General features: G+C 33.3%; 1 protein-coding gene across 2 annotated transcripts; it reads right to left on the bottom strand.

Annotated features, from left to right (window-relative positions):
- Positions 1-871: 871 nt before the first annotated feature.
- Positions 872-22,253, bottom strand: egln1a (egl-9 family hypoxia-inducible factor 1a). Of its 2 annotated transcripts, none has more exons than XM_019113030.2 (5): positions 21,387-22,252; positions 7,709-7,828; positions 2,647-2,783; positions 2,439-2,509; positions 872-1,549 (listed from the first exon to the last, which is right to left on the bottom strand). In XM_019113030.2, the coding sequence occupies exons 1-5, from the start codon at positions 22,008-22,010 to the stop codon at positions 1,494-1,496; spliced, it is 1,008 nt and encodes a 335-aa protein (XP_018968575.2). In that variant the 5' UTR covers positions 22,011-22,252; the 3' UTR covers positions 872-1,493. The 2 variants fall into 2 exon arrangements, with proteins under 2 accessions (XP_018968575.2, XP_018968576.2); XM_019113031.2 differs by lacking the exon at positions 872-1,549 and adding an exon at positions 2,316-2,365 and having other exon boundaries at positions 21,387-22,253.
- Between the last annotated feature and the right edge of the window lie 2,231 nt (positions 22,254-24,484).

Raw genomic sequence — 24,484 nt, 5'->3', positions numbered from 1 at the left:
TGATAACTATTAATTATTTTTTTTTTACCCTATTCACCTGCAGTGTCTCGCCACACATTATTACCGTGTCAGCAAAATGCAATTTCGACCGATTACTAAATCGTGTATTAAAGTTAGTAGGACACATAACCAATTACATGAACCAATTTCATGACGTGTTTTAAACATGCTGTTTGTCACACTGTTTAGTGTGTAAATACTGTGTAATGTGTGTCACAGCCTCTTTAATTGAGTTCAGGAATCTGAGATTGTAGTGTTTTGTTCTGTATAGACATAGTTGCAGGTCAAGCTCTTATCTTTGACTTAAAAAATTCTGCACATACCCTGTTGAAGTTTTGACATTACCATCGTGACCACAATGTGGCGCAGTTGCTCAATTTTTGTAGCTATTCCTCATTTAACTTAGTTGCTAAAAACTGTTTTGCTGCACACCTGTGTAACAAATATCACAATTTGTGCAGCATTAATTGAAGATAATAATAAACATCTTGCGTTTAGTACAATTTATAATGGTTGCCGAAACCTATGTGGCTGAATACAGAAAAAAGTCAGCTCTCCATTTATGTAAATCTTTGTTAAAGCCCCATGATTCTAATTCCAAAAAAACAAAAAAAACAAAAATCCACTTAATATTCTGCTGTTCGATATTTAAAATATTTAGTTGACATTTGATGTAAAATGCTTAAGTATCCTAGAATAATGTTTTTTTTTTTAAATTAAACACCAGTAGATGGTTTTGCTTATAATAAAACAGTAGGGATGACAATCAGTTTATATAAGTGCTAAATTCAGTTCAAGTTCATGACACACACAAACATAAATTCTAATTGTTAAAATTGTTTCAAAATATTTTTAAAAGAGAGACAATGTCTATAAAGCAAACAGTCTTTAATTTTGTCGAAAATAGACAATACCGTACAGGTCATGACAGACAGTAACGTTCAATACTGGACTTGCACTGACCTAGTGCATGTAAGAAAGTAAAGCTGTACAATTGCAGATGACATTCCCATGATGCATCTGCCAGCTCACGGTCCTGAATAAACATGCCAAAAGTTCACTACCTCGCTGGCACTGGGTGTATTTCAATATGAACAGACAATCTGATCAGAACTGAAAAAGTAACATGCATAGAGAACATGTGCAGTTTGATTCACTAAGATCAGGTCAAAATGCAGAAACTCGTCCCAGAAACAAAAGCAAAAGGCTTTTTAAACATTCCTCAGAGGCACAGTGACTCCAGTCACATGAGAGGAATTAATGTACATGTAATACAGAGTACTGTACCTTTTTAAAACTGAAATGAAACCAACAGAGTCATATTTAAAAATTAGCTGGTTTTCTGGAAACTGTGGTTGATTTCTGCAGAGTTTTAAATCTCCGTTAATTCAGTCTTCCACTCTTTTCTCTTGCTTCGTCACGGACACCCGTTGCCTTTTCTGACTCTTCTTTTTTTCCACGCAGAAAAAATGTCTGGATTAATGATAATTTGATTAGGTTGGTTCAGACGGCTTGTTTAGCTCCACCTTCACTCCTTTCTCACCAGCACCTTTCCAAAAAGACAACCATGAAAAGGAAAGAAAGCTAATGTTACCTTCAGAATTTTGACAACATTTTTATTTTTAACTTGCACAAAACATGTGCTTGTTTGATTTTGAAAAATGAAAATGTGCTCACCCTCAGGTCATCCAAGATTAGGATGAGTTTGTTTCTTCATCAGGTTTGTAGAAATGTAGCACTGCATCAGTGTCTCAGCAATGGATGCTCTGCAGTGAATGGGTGCCGTCAGAATGAGAGTCCAAACAGCTGATAAAAACATCACAATAATCCACACCACTCCAGTCCATCAGTTAACATCTGGAGAAGACAAAAGCTGTGTGTTTATCAGAAAGAAATCCATTATTAAGATGTTTTAACTTTAAACTGTTGCTTCAGCCCAAAATAGAGTCTGTAATCAAAAATAATGCTTCCTCCAGTGAAAAAGTTCATCTCCTGCTGTTTCTGACATCCACGCACATATTTGTTTTGGCCTATAAACATTGCTTGATCTGTGCATATTTCTCTCCTGATTCAGACGAGACAACTTTTTTTCACTAGAGAAAGCAATGGTCTGAAGTTAAAACACCTTAACAATGGACTTGTTTTTTACAAACATGCAGCTTTTGTCTTCTCCAGATGTGAACTGATGGACTGGAGTGCTGTGGGTTACTTGTGTATTACTGTGATGTTTTTATCAGCTGTTTTGACTCTCATTCTGACGGCACCCATTCACTGCAGAGCATCCATTGCTGAGACACTGATGCAGTGCTACATTTCTCCAAATCTGAAACTCATCTACATCTTAGATGGCCGTCTGTGGTTTGAACTGTCAAAATGAAGACTGCATAAATCTTTCTTTAATAACAAGTTTTTTATTTATGGGTGAACTATGAGCTTACCTGTTATTAGGTACTTTTCTTTAGCCTTTGCCCGCTCATCAGCATCAAAATACCACACAGTAATGGCATATCTACACAATGAGAAAAAAAAAGTTTATGAGATAAAAAACAGGGCTAGACCAAAAACATAATGTGAGAAGAAAATTAATTGCATGTGTAGAGTGTGTTTGTCATGTGGTTCATCAATGATGATGATGATGATGATAACCTTGTATCATACGCAGGTTGGACCTCATGAGGGTTTCGTCTATCAGACCAGAATAAAACCAAGCGGTCAAATTTGGGTTCGATGTCTGCAAACTGTGCTTTACCCTCTGGAAATATCCGCAGTACGCCCCCATTTGCCTGAAGACACGAATAACACAGAAATCAGTTATGAGATCAGGTTTATCATTAGACAAAACATCAAAAACATAAATTACTTCAAAATCTCATTGTGAAAATTCCCACAACTAACAATTAGTGTGATTACATGCACAGTGTTTACATGTAAAATACAGACTATAATGGTAATTAGCACAGAAAATAATTAGTTTGAAAATAATCAGTTGGTAAAAATTGTGTTTATGTGTATGCTGTGTTCCAGTCACTTTGACAGGATTTTCTTTTTCCCGAAATTGTTAGTCAGTGTTGTCAAATTTGACTAAAACTTAATGACTTTGCTCACACAGGGTATATCAACCCCCCAAAATGTTTTTTATTTTTTTTTATTTTAGGATTGTTAGACTTGTGGTGTCCCTGGTCAAAAAATACTAAGGGTTGGAAAAATTCCATGAGATTTTGTATAGTTGTCTTATATTCTTTGTTCAGAATTGTGAGAGAACTACAACCTCCGTTTAAAAAAAGTCTCAATGTATCCAGAATCGTGCAGCTCTATTTTGCACACAAACAGATCTCAAACGGCTCCACTTTTTATGTAGCCTTTTGATTTTTGTTTGTGGTATTTAGCAGCAATTAAATGTTTTGCAAAAATAGACACAAAATTAAAAAGCTTGATATCTAAATGTTTGACTTAATTTTTTTAACCATATTGGAATCGAAAATGGGAATCGATAAGAATCGCAATCGCTAAGAAGAATTGGAAGCGTAATTGCAATTGATAAAATTCCTACGATACCCAACCCATACTCATTAATCTATATTATTACCAAATCTTGGATTCAATATTTCTTATTTTATATATATATATATATATATATATATATATATATATATATATATATATATATATATATATATATATATATATATATTAATCATAGGCCTTATTAATCCGAGCTCATGCACCTTTTTAATTGAACATTGCTAAAATTATCCACAAATAATGCTTTTTTCACTCCAAAACTGAGGTGCATGAGCTCAGATCAATACAAAAACCTGTGTGAATTGAATGAAAATAAAATTAAAAACAGACTGAATCTAAGATTTGGTGATACTATACAGCATAAGGAGAGATTAACAAGCAAATAACTGATGTTATCTGTGTAAAACAATGTCAAATTGTAAATAAAACTTTTATTCAGATGCTGCAAGAAACTACAAGCTGCACATTCTTGCATTTAAACTCCCTTAAATGTTTTGGGCCATAGACTTTCATTGTAAATGCATTAACGTAAAAGCAATTGTAGTTTTTTCCAGCTTTGTCCCTAATGCAGTTATCAGTCATATCAAGCTAACGTGACTACTGACAATACAGTCGACTCAGCAGTGCGTGACTGGAGCTTTTTTAGTGATAATGATAAATTCCATTAGCAGAAATAACAGAGGGACACAAACAATGAGAGGCCAGGTCTGCAGGAGGTTAGGATAGGAAACGGCGGCGGAGCGCGGCCTTCCTGAAGAGGGACGAGAGGAAAGGCCACATGCTGGAGCTGTACGCGAGCGCAGGGAGCAGACTGCTGAGGGTGCGAGAATTAACCTTTCACACGTACAATCCGCACGCACAGCACGTTTCTCTCCGGGGAGCTGAACACACGCTTTATGCAGGTACACAGTGAATGCTCACGTATGCACAACAGTGCAAAATCATCAGGGAAGCACACTTGAAGCTGTGAAGTGAAGCTTGCAGTGCTCTAAAAAATAACACTAGAAAAAGTTTATTGTAGTTTCCGATCATGCTATGGTAACACTAGATACGTTTGTAGGAGGACCTTCAAAATCTTCTAAGCGCTGGAGATTCAACACACTATTGCTTAAAGATAACACGTTTCTTTCGCATCTTAATGCTGAATTTAAGATTTTTTGGTCAATTAATTCAAAGTCGATCGATGATGCATTCCTGTTATGGGAGATTTGTAAAGCGTACATCATAGGACTACTCATATCTTATTCCATTACAAAAAAAACGGAAACCAGTAGCAGGAGCGCTTGGAGCTAGAACTCAAAACACTACTGAAGATCACATAAATGATCCTTCTCCCATTAATCTGGAGAAACTGAGTGCAATACGGGCTTCCCTGGACTCCCAGGCCAACACTAAAATATTATTTTCAAATCAAAGATTGCATGAACACTGAAAATAAAAATAATAAATATATACCACAATTAGGGTAAATTGTAAATTGTAAATTTAGTCCACAATTCATTAGCTCTATTAGGGATTCCAAGGGGGGAACAGATATTTGATTCTGACGGTTATTAATTCTACATTTAAGCAGTTTTATTCTGATTTATATCATTCTGAATATTCTCCTCATTAATATACTGCTATGAAAACTTTTTATTTTTTTGGTAGCTAAAACACTCCCTAGTATATCTGATGAACTAAGAATGGTCTTGAATGCCCCCATTTCAAAGGAGGAAGCTGTAGTGGCTTTACAAAGTTTGCAATCCGGAAAATGTGGATGGCCTATAGGGAGTGAAGTGTATAAGAGTTTGAGCACTTGTTAATAGATCCCTTGTTAGCTATGTACAACCATTCTTTTATGATGAATAAGTTGCCTCAGTCACTTAAAGAGGCCAATATCTCTCTTTGTTTCTTTGTAGATTTAAAGCTGCTCTCCAAAATCCTTGCATTACGATTGGAGAAAATACTTTCATTTTTAATTGATGAAGACCAAACAGGCTTCATTAAGGGTAGAAGTTCTAGTAACCACATTAGACGGCTTCTTAATGTCCTTAAGCTATCTCATAATTGCAATATTGACACCCTTATCTTATCTTTAGGTTCGGAGAAGGCCTTCAACTGTGTGGCGTGGCCTTATTTATTTTTCAGTCTAGAAAGGTTTGGCCTCGGTTCCAACTTTATCCGTTGGGTTCGTTTACTTTATTCCACACCTACTGCAGCCGTTGTTACTAACAACTTTCCTCTGTTTCGGGGCACTAGACAGGGTTGTCCCCTTTTCCCATTGCTCTTTGCTTTAGCGATAGAGCCGCTGGCTCAGGCAATTAGTGGAGAGATGACCGTGTCTGGGGTGTCGGTAGTTGCTAAAGAGCATAAAATCTCCCCTTATGCCAATGATATTCTGCTTTTTCTTTCAAATTTCGAATCTTCAGTGCCAAGTTTAGTAGATACTGTTAATTAATTTGGGAACTTTCCAGGGTATATGTCTTCCTTTCCATTTAAGGTTTCGGAATCTGGTTTTACATATTTAGGAACTAATATTACCCCATGATCTATCAATTGTCCAAAGTAAATTTTATCCCACTGTTGGATAAAATTTGTAGCGATCTAATTAGATGGTGAGATCCTCCTCCCCCCTGGCTTGGCAGGATTGCAGTAGTTAAGCTGAATATAATGCCCAGGCTTCTTTATCCACTACAGATGATACCAATCTTATTGCCGAATAAAAAAATTAAGGAATTCAACGGGTGGCTTAGTTCATTTACATGGAAAAATTGGAAGCTAAGACTAAAATTTTCTAAATTGCAGCTTTCTGGTGCTTCGAATTGCCAGATGTTAGAAAATACCAACTGGCCTGTCAGCTCAGATTCATAGCCGAATGGCTTTTAAAGAGGACCCTACATCTATTTGGCTTGATTGAGAGGCTTCACAGTCACCTTGCCCTCTACAAAATCTATAATCTCAAAGCCTACGGTATTAACACTTATAGTGAATGAAATATTTACGATTCTTTAACAGAAACCCAGAGTTTTTGCCTAGTCTTTCAGACTCCGGTTTTAAAACTTATGGAGTATGCAGACTTTGTGATTTGTTTAATGACGGTTCTTTAACGACTTTTGAAGATTTGGTTATAAAATATAAGCTGCCCAGATTTAATTTCTTTCAAATTCTTCAAATAGGGGATCATATTTTTAAAAGTACTACTCTTGTAAGTAACTCCTCCACGTCAGTTTCTGCCGAAGCCACCGTCATGTAAGCAGATCCCATACTTTTATAATGCCCTTTGCTCATACGAAGTGGTGAACACCCAGGATCTTTGAAGATTATGGGAGGCGGAGTTTCGATTGACCATCACAGAGGAGGAATGGGAACTGATCTGGAATCCATTTAGTTAATTATACCCATCTATTATGGAACTGTCCAGTAATTAGAGCTTACTGGTCAAAACCTGCTATGTGTTAAAGCCGTATGTTTGGACTTGAGTTAAGGTTGGACCCCTTGTCTTTGATTTTACTGTAAGTCTCCCAGTTGGACAGTTGCTGAACAAATTCAACAGTCGTCTATTTGCTTTGCTGCCAAAAAAAAAAAAAAAAAAAAATTAACACAAAAGGAATCAACAAAATAAACCATTAAAATACTCAACTAGAATTCTAATATGTCTACTGAAGTTTGGACTGCATACCTGGATTTTACCGATGTTTCTTTAAGTAATATTTTGAGTTTTGGTATGCAATAATGCACTTTTTTTATTATTATTACAATATTTGTTTTGATCACTAGCATTGTAAAAGATGGGCATTGTTTGTTTGTTAGTTGGTTTGGTTATGTTTATGTTAAAAGTGGTTGAAACAAAACAACTAAAAAAGTAAACTGCATTAATTGCATGGTTTGTTTTCTCTTTTATGAGTCCCGTGGCTCATTTCCGTGACTCGGTGAGCTATTTTAGGATTTCTCCTCCTGGTTTTCTCTGGAGATTGCAATCGGCGAGGTTAATGGGATTAGGCTGAAATGATGCAGGCGTACCGGCACGTATGCAGACGCTGGACAATCAGCATGCTTTAAAAAAAGGCCATAAAATCTTCCAGAATAGGGTGCAATATGGACCAAACATCATTTCTCAAATTAAAAGTCAGATTGCAAGATTTGTTCAAATCATATTCTTCTAACATTAAGTCAAAACTTATTTTGTTACAGATGACTTGCGTACCTTGACATCCCAATTCCTATTAAGGTAATATATGCATGTGACACATCTCCCATCACCGTTTGGGTTGTCCACGTGGCGCACATAACCAGTGCCTTTCCCTGGATAACACGCCACCATCGCCTGTGAATAAAACAGTCAGTTACACTCATTTTTAATGCTTTTTTGCTTTCATACTGTATGTATCCCACACTTTTAATCCAAAAAATGTTTTGCCCTAAATAACAGTAAAAAAAAAACGTATTTTGTTATCTATTCTTTTTATGAATAAATACAAATTCAATACAAGTCTCTGCAAATACTACCACAATGTATACATATTTTATTAAACATTAAAAATTCCATGTATTTAACTTAATGATTAATAAGTTTAAGCGGCCATGCATTATAATTTTTTCTTTCTTGTTTTCTCGTGATCTCGACATAACAAAAGTTGTTTTCTCATTATCACGACTTAATTTTCTTGTGATTTCGACATAACAAAAGTGGTTCTTTTTTTTAACAATGATTGTTTTTGTTTTTTTAAAAAGTCTACTGTTGCTATAGTAACAAATGTAACCTTGAAGGGAACATTCTAAAATGTTGAACCTGGCTCAGTGCGTTATTTGAGAGTGTTTTTAAAAGACCAAACTCAGGATACACATTATTAGTAATTCATACTATGTACAGACAAGGAGATGATCCCATAATAAGAATGCATAAAGCATTTTACCCATAGAAAACCGTTATAAGAAAAACGTGTTGCGTTCACATCCTGGACTCATTTGCTTGTCTGTACATATTATAATTTAATAATAATGTGTTTATTTCATATTATATTTTATTTGTGTAATTAGCATGTTTAAATGGTCTAACAACAAAGCATTCACATTCACAACGAAGCGCCTTCAGAAGAATGCAGGAAGGGAGAAGTCTATTTATTCTAAAAACTCACTTTAATTTCCTTGTTCGTTTGAAATAAAATGATATATAATGATATAATTATTTGTTTGTCATTTTTATTAGTCATGTAGGATAGGCTGTGATATTATGTGCGTTACAAACCTGGGATGCTGAACTTCCGTAGTTTAATAATCTTAAAATTATAAAAAATAAATTGTATTTATTTATTAATTAATGCATTCATTTATATTTATTTATTTATTTTAGTTTTTAATTATTTTGGTGAATATACAAAATTTATTTGGGAAAAAATAAGTAACTTTTAGTCAGAACAAATACAACAACAATGTAAGAAAACTTTACAAAAAAAAATTACATAAATGTAATAATTTGTGTAATGATTATTATGAAAGTTATTTCTAAAAATTATATAAAAAAAGAGCTAATTATTTGAGAAAATAATTTCCTTCATAAAAACATAAAAAAGATATTATTATATTAAATTGATTTTTTAATGGAATAAATTTAAGTCGGGACGACACACAATGTAGATTGTTAGATATATATTTGTGTGTGTATTGAGTATTGCAGATCAAATCACATGAAAACAATTGCAATGTGTTTTCTGACCAATCCATGCAGCCCTAATAACACAAACTCATATGACTGGACTTCAGATAAAGTGGTTTAAGTCAAAAGCATGGGAAGATTTTAGTGGAAATCATCATATCCCGCATCGTTGAGACTGATGTTTCCAGGTCAAATCAGCATTGTCAGTGTCACATCAGAAATCAAGCCAACATTCTACACACAAACATCATAAACACTTCACTTTCAAAAATAAAAGTGCTTCACGATGCAAGAGAAGAACCTTTTTTGTCTAAATGGTTCTAAAAAGAACCTTTAACATCTGAAGAACACAAAAGTTTCACAAAAGCTTCTTTGTGGCTAAAGAATGTTCTTCAGATTATAAAAAGGTAAGAAAGAGATGGTTCTTTAAAGAAACTTTGACTTTATTTTTGAAGAGTGTAGAGTCCTGCCTGCGATCTTGAGCCAAAAGTAGAAAGTGTGCCTTTGCCTGCTGGAAGTGTGTGATGAAAACACACGTCTCAGTTTCCTCAGCATTTGCTGTTATTTCCCTCGTTTACAATGTGGAAGGATTTAAGGTTAAATGAACATTAATAAAACCATGAATGCTTTTCTTGAGTGCTTCAGCAGTGCTTCTTGGTCAGCTTTTATTTTTTAACTCGTGCAAGTTACTGATTAAAAAACCCTTCAAGATCTGAGTTAAATTCTTTGTGCCACAATTTACTAAAAAACCCTTCAAGGTCTGAGTTAAATTCTTTGTGCCACAATTTACTATTTTATTTTTCTTTTTTTTTCACTTAATGAGTTTCTCTTTTTTTTATTATTTGGATGAATAAGAAAAATATTTTGCCCTAATTAAATATATATATATAGTTTTTTAATTCAGAAAATTTAAGTCTGTACGTATACTACCACAAGAAAAAAATACACGTTCAAATAAAAAAGTCTATACATTTAATTATTAATGGGTTTAATGTTTAAGTTCAAATAAAAAAGTCTATACATTTAATTATTAATGGGTTTAATGTTTTTAATTTTTAAAAACACACTTTGTATTAGTATTATTATTATTATTATTATTAACATATTTTATTTTATTTTATTATAAATTTGAGTAAATATGAAAAAAATATTTTTGCTCTAAAATAAAAACAACACTACCACAATGTATAAATACTTTAGGCCTAAATTAAATTAAAAATAAAGAAACTTCATACATTTAATGTAATGAATAATGTGTTTAATGATTTTTCATTATTAAAAACTGATTTTTCTTTTCTTTTTTTAAGTTATTTATTTGGTTAAATACAAAAAAGAAAAAAAGTATATATTTTCTTTTACAATATTTTATAAATTCAAATTCATTAGTCAACACAAATGCTACCACAATGTTTAAATCCTTCACAAGTTAAATAAAAAAACAAATACAGATAATAATTTGATGATTAATGAGTTTAATGATTTTTAAATGATTAAAAATACAATTTTTTTTTGTTTTTAATTATTTGAGTGAATACAAAAACAGTTTGCCCTAAAATAAAAAAACTATTTTGTTTATAAAGAAAAAACAATACTTTGTCAGAATTCAGTCAGTACTTCAAAGACTATCACAAAATATATAAAAGATCCCCCAAAAATGTAAAATTTTAATTTAAATGTCCAATGATTTTTAAATTATTAAAAATACATAGACATCAGGACTTTAAAAAGTCCTGTTTTTTTTTACAAAATAAAAAGACATGAAAAGGCAAAAACAGTGGGATTTTTGTTTTAATCAGAAATCAGTTTTCATTTTTTTTGATACCAAACTTTATATAAAGATGATTCTCAACTATGTTATGAAAGATATTTTTAAAAACCATTTTTTTGGCCATAAACGAGTTTTTCCATTATATACAATGCATCTATAAACTGTATCTAATCTAAATATCAAAATAATATTTTTTTGCAACAAAAATATATAAATATTATGTAACTTTAACTTTTGATTGCACGTGGGTGCATCTCTCTACAGGACAATGTAACGGCGGTCTGACTCTGAAGGCTGGAGCGGGCAGCTGCCTGGCAATTGTTTCCTGAGCGTCACAACATTTCGGGCTTTAACCCTCACTGCCAAACCTCCACCTCCATGTATGAGAGCGCGAAAGACAGAGATGAACTGATCTGAACCCCGGATGCTTGGCCTGCTGCCAGAGGAAGCAGTATTTTAATGATCCTGCTACGTGCGGCGCGTGAGGAGATGAGCTAGAGATGGCTAAACACATCTGTCACTGTTGAGAAAGTGTGAGGTCTGCCACACAAAAGGACAGGATACTAGATTAAAAAAAATAAAAATTCATGATAAATCACGGCTTTAGGTCGCCGTTGCTGTTCTTTTGGGGGCGTGGGTCAGTTACGAGATGAGCGTTTGGGAGGGGTTTGACTTCAAAACCAAGTGACTAAACAAAAAACACATGAACCTTCCTCCCCCTGTCAGGCCCTTCACTCACACTTCCCGTAAAAACACCAGAAAACAAAACCACCGAGACCAGTTCAGCAGATAGTGTGTGCTTCCTCAAGACGGCTTCAGCAAACTCCACTTAGTTCGGAGGAAAAACCTATAAATTATTCAGATAACTAAAAAAACAAAATCAACTAATTCTCAACTCCATAAATTTCACTTATGATTTTAAATAATTAAAAATAATAGCTTAACCAACAAATTCACAATAGCTTCACTCACTTCACCAAAAAGATTCAAAATTCTAAAAATTAATAAAAACAATAGAATCAATCAACAAACACATAATCAGTAAAATTAATCAAAATTAATAAAAATATATATATAAAAAACAAGATATTAATTAATTTTAAATGATTAAAATATGAAAAATGTATTTCTCCACTGCAAAAATTTCACAAAGTTAATGTTTTTTACATAATTAAAATACACTTTAAAATAAGATGCTAATTAGTTTGGGTGAATATAAAAAACAAAAAATCAAAAAATCAACAAAACCTAAACTACACAAAAATATTTAAAATATACAATATACATTATTATTATAATATTATAAAATCAAGTTATTAATAATTAGCATGAATACGAAAAACAAAATCAACATTTCTCAACTCCATATGAGTTTAATGATTTTAAATGAATAAAAATAAATAAAAAAAATTAATACATAATTATTAATTACATATCAAAACAAAAACTAAAAAAAAAATCATTCGCATAAAATAAATGTCACTTAATGATTTTAATTATTTATTTTAAATTATTTATTATTTATTATTTAATTGTTTTCTAATTAATAATACAAATTGTTAAAACAAGTTATTAAAAATTTGCATGAATTTGAAAAACAAAATCAACATTTCTTAATTCCATAAATTTTCATAAAGTTCAATGATTTTAAAATAATTCTTAAATACTTTTTTTTTTTTTTTTTTTTTAATTAAGATATGAATTTTGGGGGGTAAATATATAAAACAAAATCAGGATATTCTCAATTCCATGCATTTCACTTAATAATTTTAATGATTATTAAACACCTTTTTTAAAAAAGATATTAATTAATTGGGTGAATATATAAAACAAAATCAACAAACCATCAATTCCACTTAATTAATTATAAATAAATAAAAAAAAACATTCATAAAAAAAAAAAATAAAATAAATGAATTGGGTCAATATCAAAAAAAAAAAAAAAAATACCAAACAACAAAACAATAATTTTAAACAAACAAAACAAAATAATAATGCACACTAAAAAAAAACAAAAATAACCACCTCATCACCAACAACTCATCTCCTCCGCGTCACCCTGGTCGCATTATGGATAATATCCACTGAATGTAAACAGCGTATGCTATTCTGTATCAGCTGCGCCACGTGGATACGTTTTCTACGTTGTTTGTGCTTTGATGTGAACGAAAGCAATCCGTGTGGTGTGGCTGACACAGAACAGCATACGCTGTTTACGTTACGACCTATGTTTTCTTTGCATACAAAAAGTATTCTCGTAGCTTTGTAATATTACGGTCGAACCCCTGATGTCTAAAACAGCTTCGATACAAGAGTCCAAACAGCTGATAAAAACATCACAATAATCCACAGCACTCCAGTCCATCAGTTAACATCTGGAGAAGACAAAAGATGAAACAATTCCATAAAAACACCTCCTTCAGTGTAAAAGTGTTCTGGTCTGAATCAGGAGATAAATCTGCACAGATCAAGCACCGTTTACAAGCCAAAACAGCTCTAAACAAATATGTAGCTGGATTTTGATGTGAAAGACAACAGGAGATGGATTTATTCGCTTGTTATTATGGATTATAAACTCGTATTTTGGCTGGAAGCAACAGTTTGAAGTTTAAAAACATCTTAACAATAGATTTTTTTCTTACAAACACGCAGCTTTTGGATTTTCAAGCCATTAACTGATAGACTGGAGTGCTGTGGGTTACTTGTGGATTATTGTGATGTTTTTATCAGCTGTTTGGACTCTCATTCTGACGGACCCCATTCACCTCAGAGCAACCAAATATTAGACAATTATTAATTACTACATTTCTACAAAACTTATGAATAAACTAAACAAACAAAACTACATATTCTATTAAAACACCAATACAAAAATTTCCAGCTAATTTTATAATCATCAAAACCTAAAAACAAAAAATACACTAACACTTAACACAACATTGCAAATAACAAAAAAAAATGCATTAGAAGCATCAAAATCTACCAGCCTGAGATACAGGATCACTTTATCCATGAGTGCAACGTGCAATTATTGATTTGACAGATGAAAAAAGGACTTGTTTTGCCCGATAAACTATTTTATGGACAATAAAAGCTTTTAGGGTCCTGCAAAACAACTGATTATTGAAACAATAATATTTGGTTTGATTGTTTGATAAGAGAAGTTTAGCACAGCTAGCCTCACGCCACTGTTTATTTTGTGTCCGATACGCTCTCAGCTAACCTTCGCTGACTCAAATTAAACTCCAAAAATAAATCAAGTCAACATAATAGTAATAAATAAATAAGCTGACAAACAGAGCCTCCAGAAATTCATTCGGGATGTTGGATACATTTTCAGATTATTTGGTAGAATTAACTTTCCTCGTAAAAACAGTACGCTAATTCATTTGATGTTTTTAAATGATGCATTTAAAATGCATATTATTTGCATCACTGTTTATTTATTTATTTTAAGTTTGACAAATCTTGGAGACTTCAGAAAGAAAAAAACTGAACCTAAATGATTAAAGTGATACTTCATGCAAAAGGATATTCTGAAGAATGATTTTTTGGTGAACTATCCCTTTAATGACGTCTCTGCAGTAATGCCTCTGGATGTGTTTGATTTTAGAGTGATAACATCAAATTTACACAGTCCCTCGGGACAAAACAATTTCCAAAGTAGGAGGAAAAGGAGGATGACCTGAAGAAAGCCACGGCAAACACCAGCAAAGTGTGATTAACCCATGCAGAACATGATGCTGGAACAATATAAGTGTAATCTGCCACTGAAATCAGAGGAAAGATTGTTATTCAAGCCTCTGAACCCAGTCCAAATGCTAAAATATGACTGCTTAATAACATTTACATTAAAGTTGCAAACATAGAGTTCTGCCTACATCATAATGCTGATCTTTACATCAAATTAATATCGTAATTAAAACTCAAATTTCTCCATTAACTGCTGGATTAATTTTTTTTTTTTGCTTTGAAAATTGAGCAATCAATTTTTTGTTCCCAGCATGCTTTGCATATAACTGGATAAGGAGTGTAAACACTGAAATTAGATGTTGTGTTTTTTAGTAAATGGAAAGACCTGTTATAGTGTTAAATGCAGTTATGTTTGACATTTAAACAAGTTTTTATGTTAACGTGCCTTTTTTGATGAAAATCTCATTATTGCACAGGTGTGCAAAAATGTGGTTCAAATAATCATTATCTACATGCTGTTCTGAAAAATCCCGTTTATCTCAAATCTGAGGAACTTTATACAGTATATTAAAGTATTTATTCAGAGCCAATGAACTCTTGCCAATTTAATTAACACACTAACACTAGACAAAAAAGTTATATTTTGAGGCTAGCGTTTATGCATGAGCAAGAACAAAAGATCAAGACACCGACACAGGCATCAACAAAAAATGCAAGCCTGCCATTTCGCTCTGAAAGCCTTGGTTGTGTTAACCGTACGTGTACGTGGTCTTTGAAGGCTGGCTGATACGATCTACATGAGCAGCAGTCTAGACATTAAGTCAGAGGGGCTTTGGCTCTACATTATATTAACAGGAGAGAGTTATTAACGATTATGCTTTAACATGTTTGGCATTCTCATGACACACCAGCACCTCCGGAATCCTCTTTTCCTATTCGTCTGACAGCTGCAAACTGCCAAAACAACGGTCTCTTTTCTCGAGCCGGATCTTGGATTTCTGCCTGAGGAACTCGCCTGCAAGCAGCTTAAAGGAATAGCTCAGCCAAAAATTACAATTTGCTGAAAATGTGCTCACCCTCAGGCCCTCCAAGATTAGGATGAGTTTGTTTCTTCATCAGGTTTGGAGAAATGTAGGATTGCATCAGTGTCTCAGCAACGGATGCTCTGCAGTGAATGGGTGCCGTCAGAATGAGAGTCCAAACAGCTGATAAAGACATCACAAAACACAATTCCATTGAGTCCACAATAAACAATAAAAAAACACACACAGCCTTCGGCTTGATATATAAATTAATTAATGTTAATTAATCAGACTCTCATTCTGACGGCACCCATTCACTGCAGAGGATCCATTGGTGAGCAAGTGATGCAATGCTACATTTCTCCAAACCTGACGAAGAGACAAACTCATCTACATCTTGGATGATCTGAGAGTGAGAAAATGTTTATTTTTGGGTGAGCTATTCCTTTCCATGCAAAAGACAGTTTAACATAATGCATTAGATAAATAACCAAAGCAAGACTTCATCGACTTTATATGATCATACAGTTGTGAAATGATTCTATATAGAAAAGTCAAAAAGTCTCAATGCAGCCACATGCAGAAAAAAGCCCCCTGAAGCCAAATCCATACGACTTCCTCTTTGCACAAACCAGCAAATTAGGTCAAAAGTCGGTAAATGCAGGACTCTCTCCGTTTGCATTGTTTGCATAGATCCACTCACACAATCTATGAAGTGCACAGAGAGGCTATTGTAGTGCTGCATACCATAAAGACACGTCACATGTTAATCTAAGGCCTAATTACTGTAATTTCAAAACTCCAAACCAACTCAACCCCCTTTCCTCTGTGGAACTCAAAAGGAGAAGTGTTAATAAATGTTCACGCTGCTCTTTTTACAATGCTAATGTCAGTAACACCACTGGTTGTCGTGTACGAGTTAAGCAAGTCTGAATTCGATTTCAGAGCTAAGAATGACCTGTTTCTCACACAAAGCTATCGTAAATTATAAAAAAGTGAGTTTTACAAGAAACCTTCATGTTGTGTCATTTTAACCCAGAAAGGATTTTCCTTTTTGCCAAAAAATTGAGCTTAATGCTAAGAAAGAAGTCAGAAAGGTTTAGGTCAACATCAGAGTGAGTAAATAATAAAGAATAAATGCATTCGGCCAATTAAAATAAATGGAACGTCTGTTCAAAAATATGCATCCATCACAAGCATGAGATAAAGTTGTGTAAGTTATGCATGGTTGATATACAGTATTTCTGTTTGACGTTTGTCAGTGTAATCAAATGCATGGCGTGCTGTACAATATCAGACTCGTGTAATGTCATGAAACATTCATGGTCAAAGTGTAGAAAGAGAGAGACAGAAATAGTTAGTCATTGTGTCGCCCTCGGAAATCAAGGCAAAAAGTACAACTAACATTAGCACGTTTTACCGTGAGAAAAATATCATTTTCATTGATCCTTTGGAATACAAGTTTGATATACATTGAAAACATATTTCACACACAAGCTATGGGTTTACTGTCAATGCAAATGTATTTTTAACTCTCAAAGTCTTCAAAAACAGCCTGAAACCGTTAAACATGAAACATTAAACAGTCATGTTTAAGTCCATCTGTCTACAATCAGAAAGTTGACTCCTTTAGTAGTTCGTAATACTAGTTAAGCAGGTTTATTAGTTAAATAAATGTAAAACCTTTTTTTTTTTACTTGAAATAAAATATTCAAAAAACATATTTTATTTCAGCCAGTTTTCAAAGGAACAACAATTCATTTTTTGATACTGAAATCATTCGAACTAACTGAAACAGAAATAAAAAAAAATAATTTAAAAAAATACAAAAATGACAAAAACAAAAAATACTAAAACTAAAATGAAAATAAAAATGTAAAAATTTTCGCATTTATATACAGTTGACTTGATCTAAACTTCAACTGAATACAAAAACAAAAATTTTAAATAAAAAAAAATTAAAATATGAATACAAATAAAAAAAAAAAAAAAAAAAAAAAACCAAAAAAAAAAAACATTTAAAAAAAAATATTACTCAAACTCCTTTAACTAAACTCACTAAAACTGAAATACAAATCAATAAAAAATACAAATTTAAATATTAATAAACATTGTATGAATAACGAAAATACTAAAATTAAAATTGAAATAAAAATAGAAAAACGAATTAAAAATATCTCATAAAAATCTCATTTATACTAAAATAACTCTGGTAATATGAGCAGAGTGAATGTGATTAGAAATCTGTGTTTTGGCAAAGCTACAGAGCTTGACAGATTTGTTTTAATCTCTTTAACTCAGAAATATTTGCCAAGCTAAAGATTTAGACAAGAGGCACAGAGACTTAACTCGCTCAATTAAATAAAAGTTAAATGCCAGAGAAAAAGGCAAGACTTATGAGACCTTGGTTATAACATCGCGGGCAGACTGAGGGACTGCAGAAGAGTGCTAAACATCAAGGTAACTCGCAGGATCTTCTGTAATGCTTGAATATGAAAGAGTCAGCGAGGGCAGGATGGGTCAGTCGCTCTCATATAGTCCAGAGAGAGGAAAAAGAGGGATTTACAAATGCAAATGTGGCCTTAACTCCCACTGACTTTATTCTGGCTTCTTTACACTATTTAGAATAATAGTGAAGTCGTCAAACTCTGGATTTACACTCTCAGAAATAAACGTATAAAAGCTTTCACTGGGGCCGTACCTTTTCAAAAGGTGCTAATATGTACTTTTGAAGTACTAATATGTACAGACAAAACCTTTGAGAAGGCACCACCCCAATGACAGCTTTATTTCTGAGAGTGATGTACGGGAATCATGTCATCAAAATGTCACAAACTGTTTTTTTTTTTTAGTATCATGCTACTGTAATTTTTTATTTTATTTTTAGTAATTATTTTGTGCTTTTCAGATATTAATCCCCTTTTTTAATAAAAACATATAATAATCCCCTTTTAAACAAATAAAAAAGTCATAGATGTTTTTTAGAACTACAACTTAAAAAAAATACAAAATTTCAAATTTTATCAATTCTTGCCTTGACAACTAAGTAAAACAAGTTTCATTTTTTAATTTTATTTTTAGTAGAAATTTGTTTTATTTCAAGTAATTTTATATATAGTTTTTGGATTATTTAATTTGTTATTTTATCATTTCAACTTAAAACAAAAATGAGAATACTGTAATTGAAATAAAATAGGTTTAACTTTTTTTTTAACTTTCATTTTATTTTATTTTAAGTTACAACTTTTTCGTTTTAGTTGATTTAATTTGAGTTAATTTAGCACTTCAGTTTAAACTAAACTAAATAAGAAATGTTGCTTTGGCAAATAACTGAAATATAACAAGTTTAGTTTTAATTTAATTTTAAATTAATTTTATTTAATTTTTTTTCTAGTGCTCTCAAATGATTGATTGCAATTAATCGCATCCAAAATAAGTTTTTGTTTACATAATATATGTGTGTGTAAAGCGTATATTTATTATGTATATATAAATACACACACATGCATGCATATATTAAAGAAAAATGTTGATTAATTGTTTGATACATAAATTATTTTCTAAAGAAATGTATGCCTACAAAATATATTTCCATGAAAAACATTATTTTCTAAAGAAATGTATGCCTACAAAATATATTTCCATCGTTTAAGCATAATCGTTTGCATTAGACATTTTTATGACCATGAAAAAACAATTCTATCAAGTGTGTTTAGACTTTTGAGTGCTGGTGATTACAATAGTTAGAGCACAGAAAAGACTTCCACTGTGCAAAGCTGTCTGAGTAATAATCTTTTTATTATTTTGGTAATTGCACTTGCTGTCATGGCAAATATATGGTTAGAGTAAACTTCAAGGAAAACTCAAATGTTTTTGTATGGAGATCTGTGTTTATATCATCTAATCAAGGGAATAACAACCCAAATCTAATTGGCATTAACACGGACTTGCATTGCATTCATGATACACACTTTATCAGTTCATTCCCTGGGAATCAAACCCATGACCTTGGCGTTGCAGTGTTTGTGCTGTCTGAGATTAATGTGTGCTGTTGCAGGCCGTTTTTGCAAAGAATAAAATGAAACTGTTGCTCAAAGCTTCTAAAAATAAATACTCACTGTAATTTTCTGTGCAGAAACTATTACTTTCCTAACCCAAAAATAAAGGAATAAATCACAGTTTGCCAGAAAAAAAAAAAAAAAAGAAATTGGAAAGAATGCAGCCACTCTGTAAATGGCTTAGTCTTCCCAGTAGCTCACATGTTGCTTTCACAATAACTATATCCAAAATGAACTATGTAAGTTACAAAATATCTCAAATAAATAGTAACTAATAGCCTGTATCAGTCTGATAACATCAACCAATCAAGACGTGCTGTAACATTTTTATGGAGTTTTTTTGTTCTTTTTGGAGCTTAACAGCCAATATGCATTCATTGCATGGGAAACACGCAATGTTTCTTGTGTTATATGGAAGAAAGTAAGTCATATGGGTTTGAAACAACACTAAAGTGAGAAAATCAAATAGAATAATGTATTAAATAATTTGAAAAATATATGCACTGTGTTAAAAAATGCATCCATCACTTTGGTTATTATATTAATGTAATAACACTGAAATTCTGACTTTTTTTTTAAGCAAGCAAGCAATACTGTGTGCATACTAATGAAAGACAGCAGACAGGGAAGGAAAAGCACGCATGTCGACCCCGTCAGTTCCCAGGATGCACCTCATGAAGTTCTGGAATCGAAAAGTTTTTCATTTTTCTTCTCTACATAATCAGCATTTTTCCATGTGTGGTGTTTTGTAGTTTGGTGATTTTACTATTACTCCAAATAATAAAACTCTATAATAAAGAATGAGGAGATGCATCTTTTGAGCAAAAAAAAAAAAAAAAAAAAAAAAAAAAAAAAATTAAAAATAACAACACTGAACTGAATTAGTTTCAGGAAAACGGAAGTAAAATGTGCAGTTAACGTCACAGTTTGTCTTCTTTGGAAGACGAAAGAAGATATTTTAAAGAATGTTGTAACTAAGTTTCGGTTCTCATTGGCTTTCACTGTATGGACAAAAAAAATTAAAAATACAATAGAAGTCAATGGGAACTGAAACACTTTATTTAAAACATCTTATTTTGTGTTTAGCAGAGAAAGAAATGCATACAGCTTGTGTCCCTGGAGCACAAAAGCAGTCTTAAGTCTCTGGGGTATATTTGTAGCAATGGACAACAATACATTATATGAGTCAAAATTATCGATTTTTCTTTTATGTCAAAAATCATTAGGATATTAAGTAAACATCATGTTCGATGAAGATATTTTGTTAATTTCCTTCCGTAAATATATCAAAACTTAATTTTTGATTGATAATATGCATTGCTAAGAACTTAATTTGGACGACTTTAAAGGTGATTTTCTCGATATTTAGATTTTTTTGCACCCTCAGATTCCAGATTTTCAAATAGTTGTATCAAATATTGTCCGATCCTAACAAACCATACATCAATGGAAAGCTTATTTATTCTGCTTTCAGATGATGTATAAATCTCAATTTTAAAAAATGACCCTTATGACTGGTTTTGTGGTCCAGGGTCACAAATGATGACAGAATTTGCTTCTTTTTTGGTGTACTATCCCTTTAAATCAGCAGATTGAACTGACATTGCTTACAGTAACTCATACAGTTCTTGATGATACCCCGATGAGCCGCTGTTAAGAAACCATCCACGCTGCTGCCGCATACTTACTTTAGTCCTTCCATTTATTGAGTAGTTTCCCAGTTTTCCATTGCAATTCCTGACCAGGTCATCCATGCGACTCATCAAGAAGCAGATCTTCTCGCATCCAGGCTCCTTGCCCTCGATCCAAGTGATTTTATCCCCCCTGATGTCCTTGGTAGAGTCACTTTTCTGACTCACCAGCTGTCCGTCAGTGAACTTGCCAGTCTGCTGGAGAGCTTTCACGTCCTCCAGTATGGACAGCCCCATGTCTTCACCCAGAAAGCTGTCCACTACACAGATGCCATGTTTGTTCATGCATGGGACTATATAGTCAGTGGCCAGTTTGTGGCTTTGGGGTTTGGGTTTAGTGCTGCTGCTGTCCGTTTCAGAGCTTTCGGTTCTGTGGATCAGAGCTTTTCTGTCTGGATCAGTTGTGTTCTCCTGCTGATGAGGAGTTTGTGGCACAGTCTTGGTCTTGTCCGCCTCAATGCAGGTGAGTTTGTGTTTTTTCCAGTGCTGCTTTTGATGCTCCTTGCTGCAGTAGAAGGAAATCCGGCACCGACCGCACTTTAAGAGGTTTTCCATCTTCCCACACAGCTCGCAATACTGTTTATCCCGATCCGGATCCAGAACCGTTGCGCATCGGTCCATGTTCGCGTTTGCGTGCCGCTGGCCCTTTAAATCCAGTCCTTCCACGCGCGATAGCGTTCACGGTGATCAGCCTCGACAACTGAACACGGACAACTGCGTCCGTTTCATCCTACAACAACATTCACGCTTTCCCCGTTAAACAAACGGCTCCATCCTACTGCGCTCGCGTCCTTGCATGAGTTGCGTCGGATCGTGTCCCGCACGTCGCCAGTACAAACCAAGCCTCTGACGTCATTCGCGTGGGCGTGGCCAATGGTGTCCGAACTGTTAAATAGGCCCCGCCTCGTTTCATTCACACACGCACACATACCTGACACATACACACACACACACACACGCGCGCGCATCTGTCGCATTCAGAAGGAGCTTAAAATGTAAATGCTTTTGTTATGAGTAGGTGGCCTAATTAGTGAGGATTTGGAGTAGCATAATAGGCTGCAGGTTTTAGTTCGGGTTGAGGGGGGTCCGTTCGAACAGATTTGTTCAAATGAATCGGATTCGGGTCTATTTGTGACACGATCACTTTACATACAATTACTTTTATTGTTTATGCATTGAACTGAATTGAAAGCGACCTGCTAAATTAACCAAAACTAGTGTTTTTTTCTTTTTTACTTGTTAAGTTGATTGTTACACCTGTTTATTTCACAGTTATTGAAGAACAAAAGGCTTTAATACAACATTAATGAAGACAGCAGATCTATTTTCAATGCATTTAAATGAATGACATGCCCAACTCAATCTGAGCAGTTTAGCCATCTTCAAGAAATGGTTAAAACCACATCTCCCATTTTTATTTGACCCTCTAAACTCTACTCAAACACTCTCTTTTCTAATTCTATTTGATCTGTTTTACTTTTTTATTATACAAAAAAAAAAAACAACACTTGACCCTTTAAAACTTGCATTCTAATTTTATTCTAACTTGTTTTCTTTTTATTTAGCCTATCATTAAAAAAAATCAACCTCTAACACTGGCATTCTCAATTTTTCTATTCTTTTTACTTGTTTTATTTTTATTTTAAAAGCCCCTGTAATGTTCTCTATTCTTTTTTATATTATATCTGCTTGTTTTCTTTTTATTTATTGTATAAAAATATGCTAACTGATACTTGTCACAGCACTTACATATTATTGCTCTTGTTGGTTTTGATTGCTTCTATTGGTCTCCTCATCTGTAAGTTGTTTTGGATGAAAGCATCTGCTAAATGACTAAATGTAATGTAATGCATTGTTTTGTAAATAGCAGCATACACAGTGCAAGAAGATGGACTAATAAATTCACTAAAAAAACATCTGATAAATAGCTAGGCTACTACATATTCTCAGTTCTAGTCTAAATACAGATAAATATGTAAAAACTATTTAAACTAAATGTAATTAAAAATATAAGATATAGGGAAAAAGTTACATGTAACAGAAAGTAAATTGTTGCACATTTATAATATAAATTTGGTCTTAGTACATGAAAATATTTAGCTTATTTTTTCATTTTAGAAGGGGGTCTCCTGTGCGAGGATGACTGGGGGTCCGTAGCATCCATTGAAAACTCCTGGTCTAAATGGCCACGTCACTATTTTTGCAAGTTGTCAAGCAAGCAAAAATAGTATGGGATTGCAATAAACTAAGCAGAAATGTCATTTGATGGTTATGAATGTGTATTTTGTTGTCCAATGCCCCCTGCAGGAACATGCTGGCACTCATTCAGACAGTGAGGAGGCACTGGGCGGCACGTACACAGCTGGCATGGATCCTTCAGATGATGGTTCGCAGGGAGGAACAGTAATCTGATATACTGTATGTGCAATCAAAGGAAAGCACCTCTCAGCTAGCTTTCATTCACAATCACACACACACACACACACACACACACACACACACACACACACACACACACACACACACACACACACACACACACACACATTCCATAGGCGTAATGGTTTTTTTATACACAAACTGTATGTGCTATTGCCCTACATCGACACCCTACACCTATTACAGGAAACTTTGTGCATTTTTACTTTCTCAAAAAAAACTCATTCTGTTGGTTTATAAGCGTTTTGAACAATGGGGACATGGGTTTATGTCCTCATAAGTCACCCTCTCCTTGTAATACATGTGTCATAACCATGTCATTATACAAAGTTGTTACTGTATTACACACACACACACACACACACACACACACACACACACACACACACATATATGGTATTATCCTTTTGCACGGTATGCTATAACCATACTTTTTGTATATATTAAAAAAATACATTTATTATTAAAATTATTCAGATTGAATTTGATTGTATTTGAACCCCTTAATTGGTTACACATTATTTTTTCATTAACATTACTAAGTTTGTGTGTGTGCATGAGAGAGAGAGAGAGAGAGTATGTACTGTATGAACATTACCTTGACTTGAGAAAGTTACGTTTTTGTAAAATATGTTTTCTAAATTATTAAAATTAAA

This window comes from Cyprinus carpio, chromosome B13 (assembly GCF_018340385.1).
Source record: "Cyprinus carpio isolate SPL01 chromosome B13, ASM1834038v1, whole genome shotgun sequence".
Taxonomy (NCBI): domain Eukaryota; kingdom Metazoa; phylum Chordata; class Actinopteri; order Cypriniformes; family Cyprinidae; genus Cyprinus; species Cyprinus carpio.
This window is presented reverse-complemented; position numbering and strand designations above follow the sequence as displayed.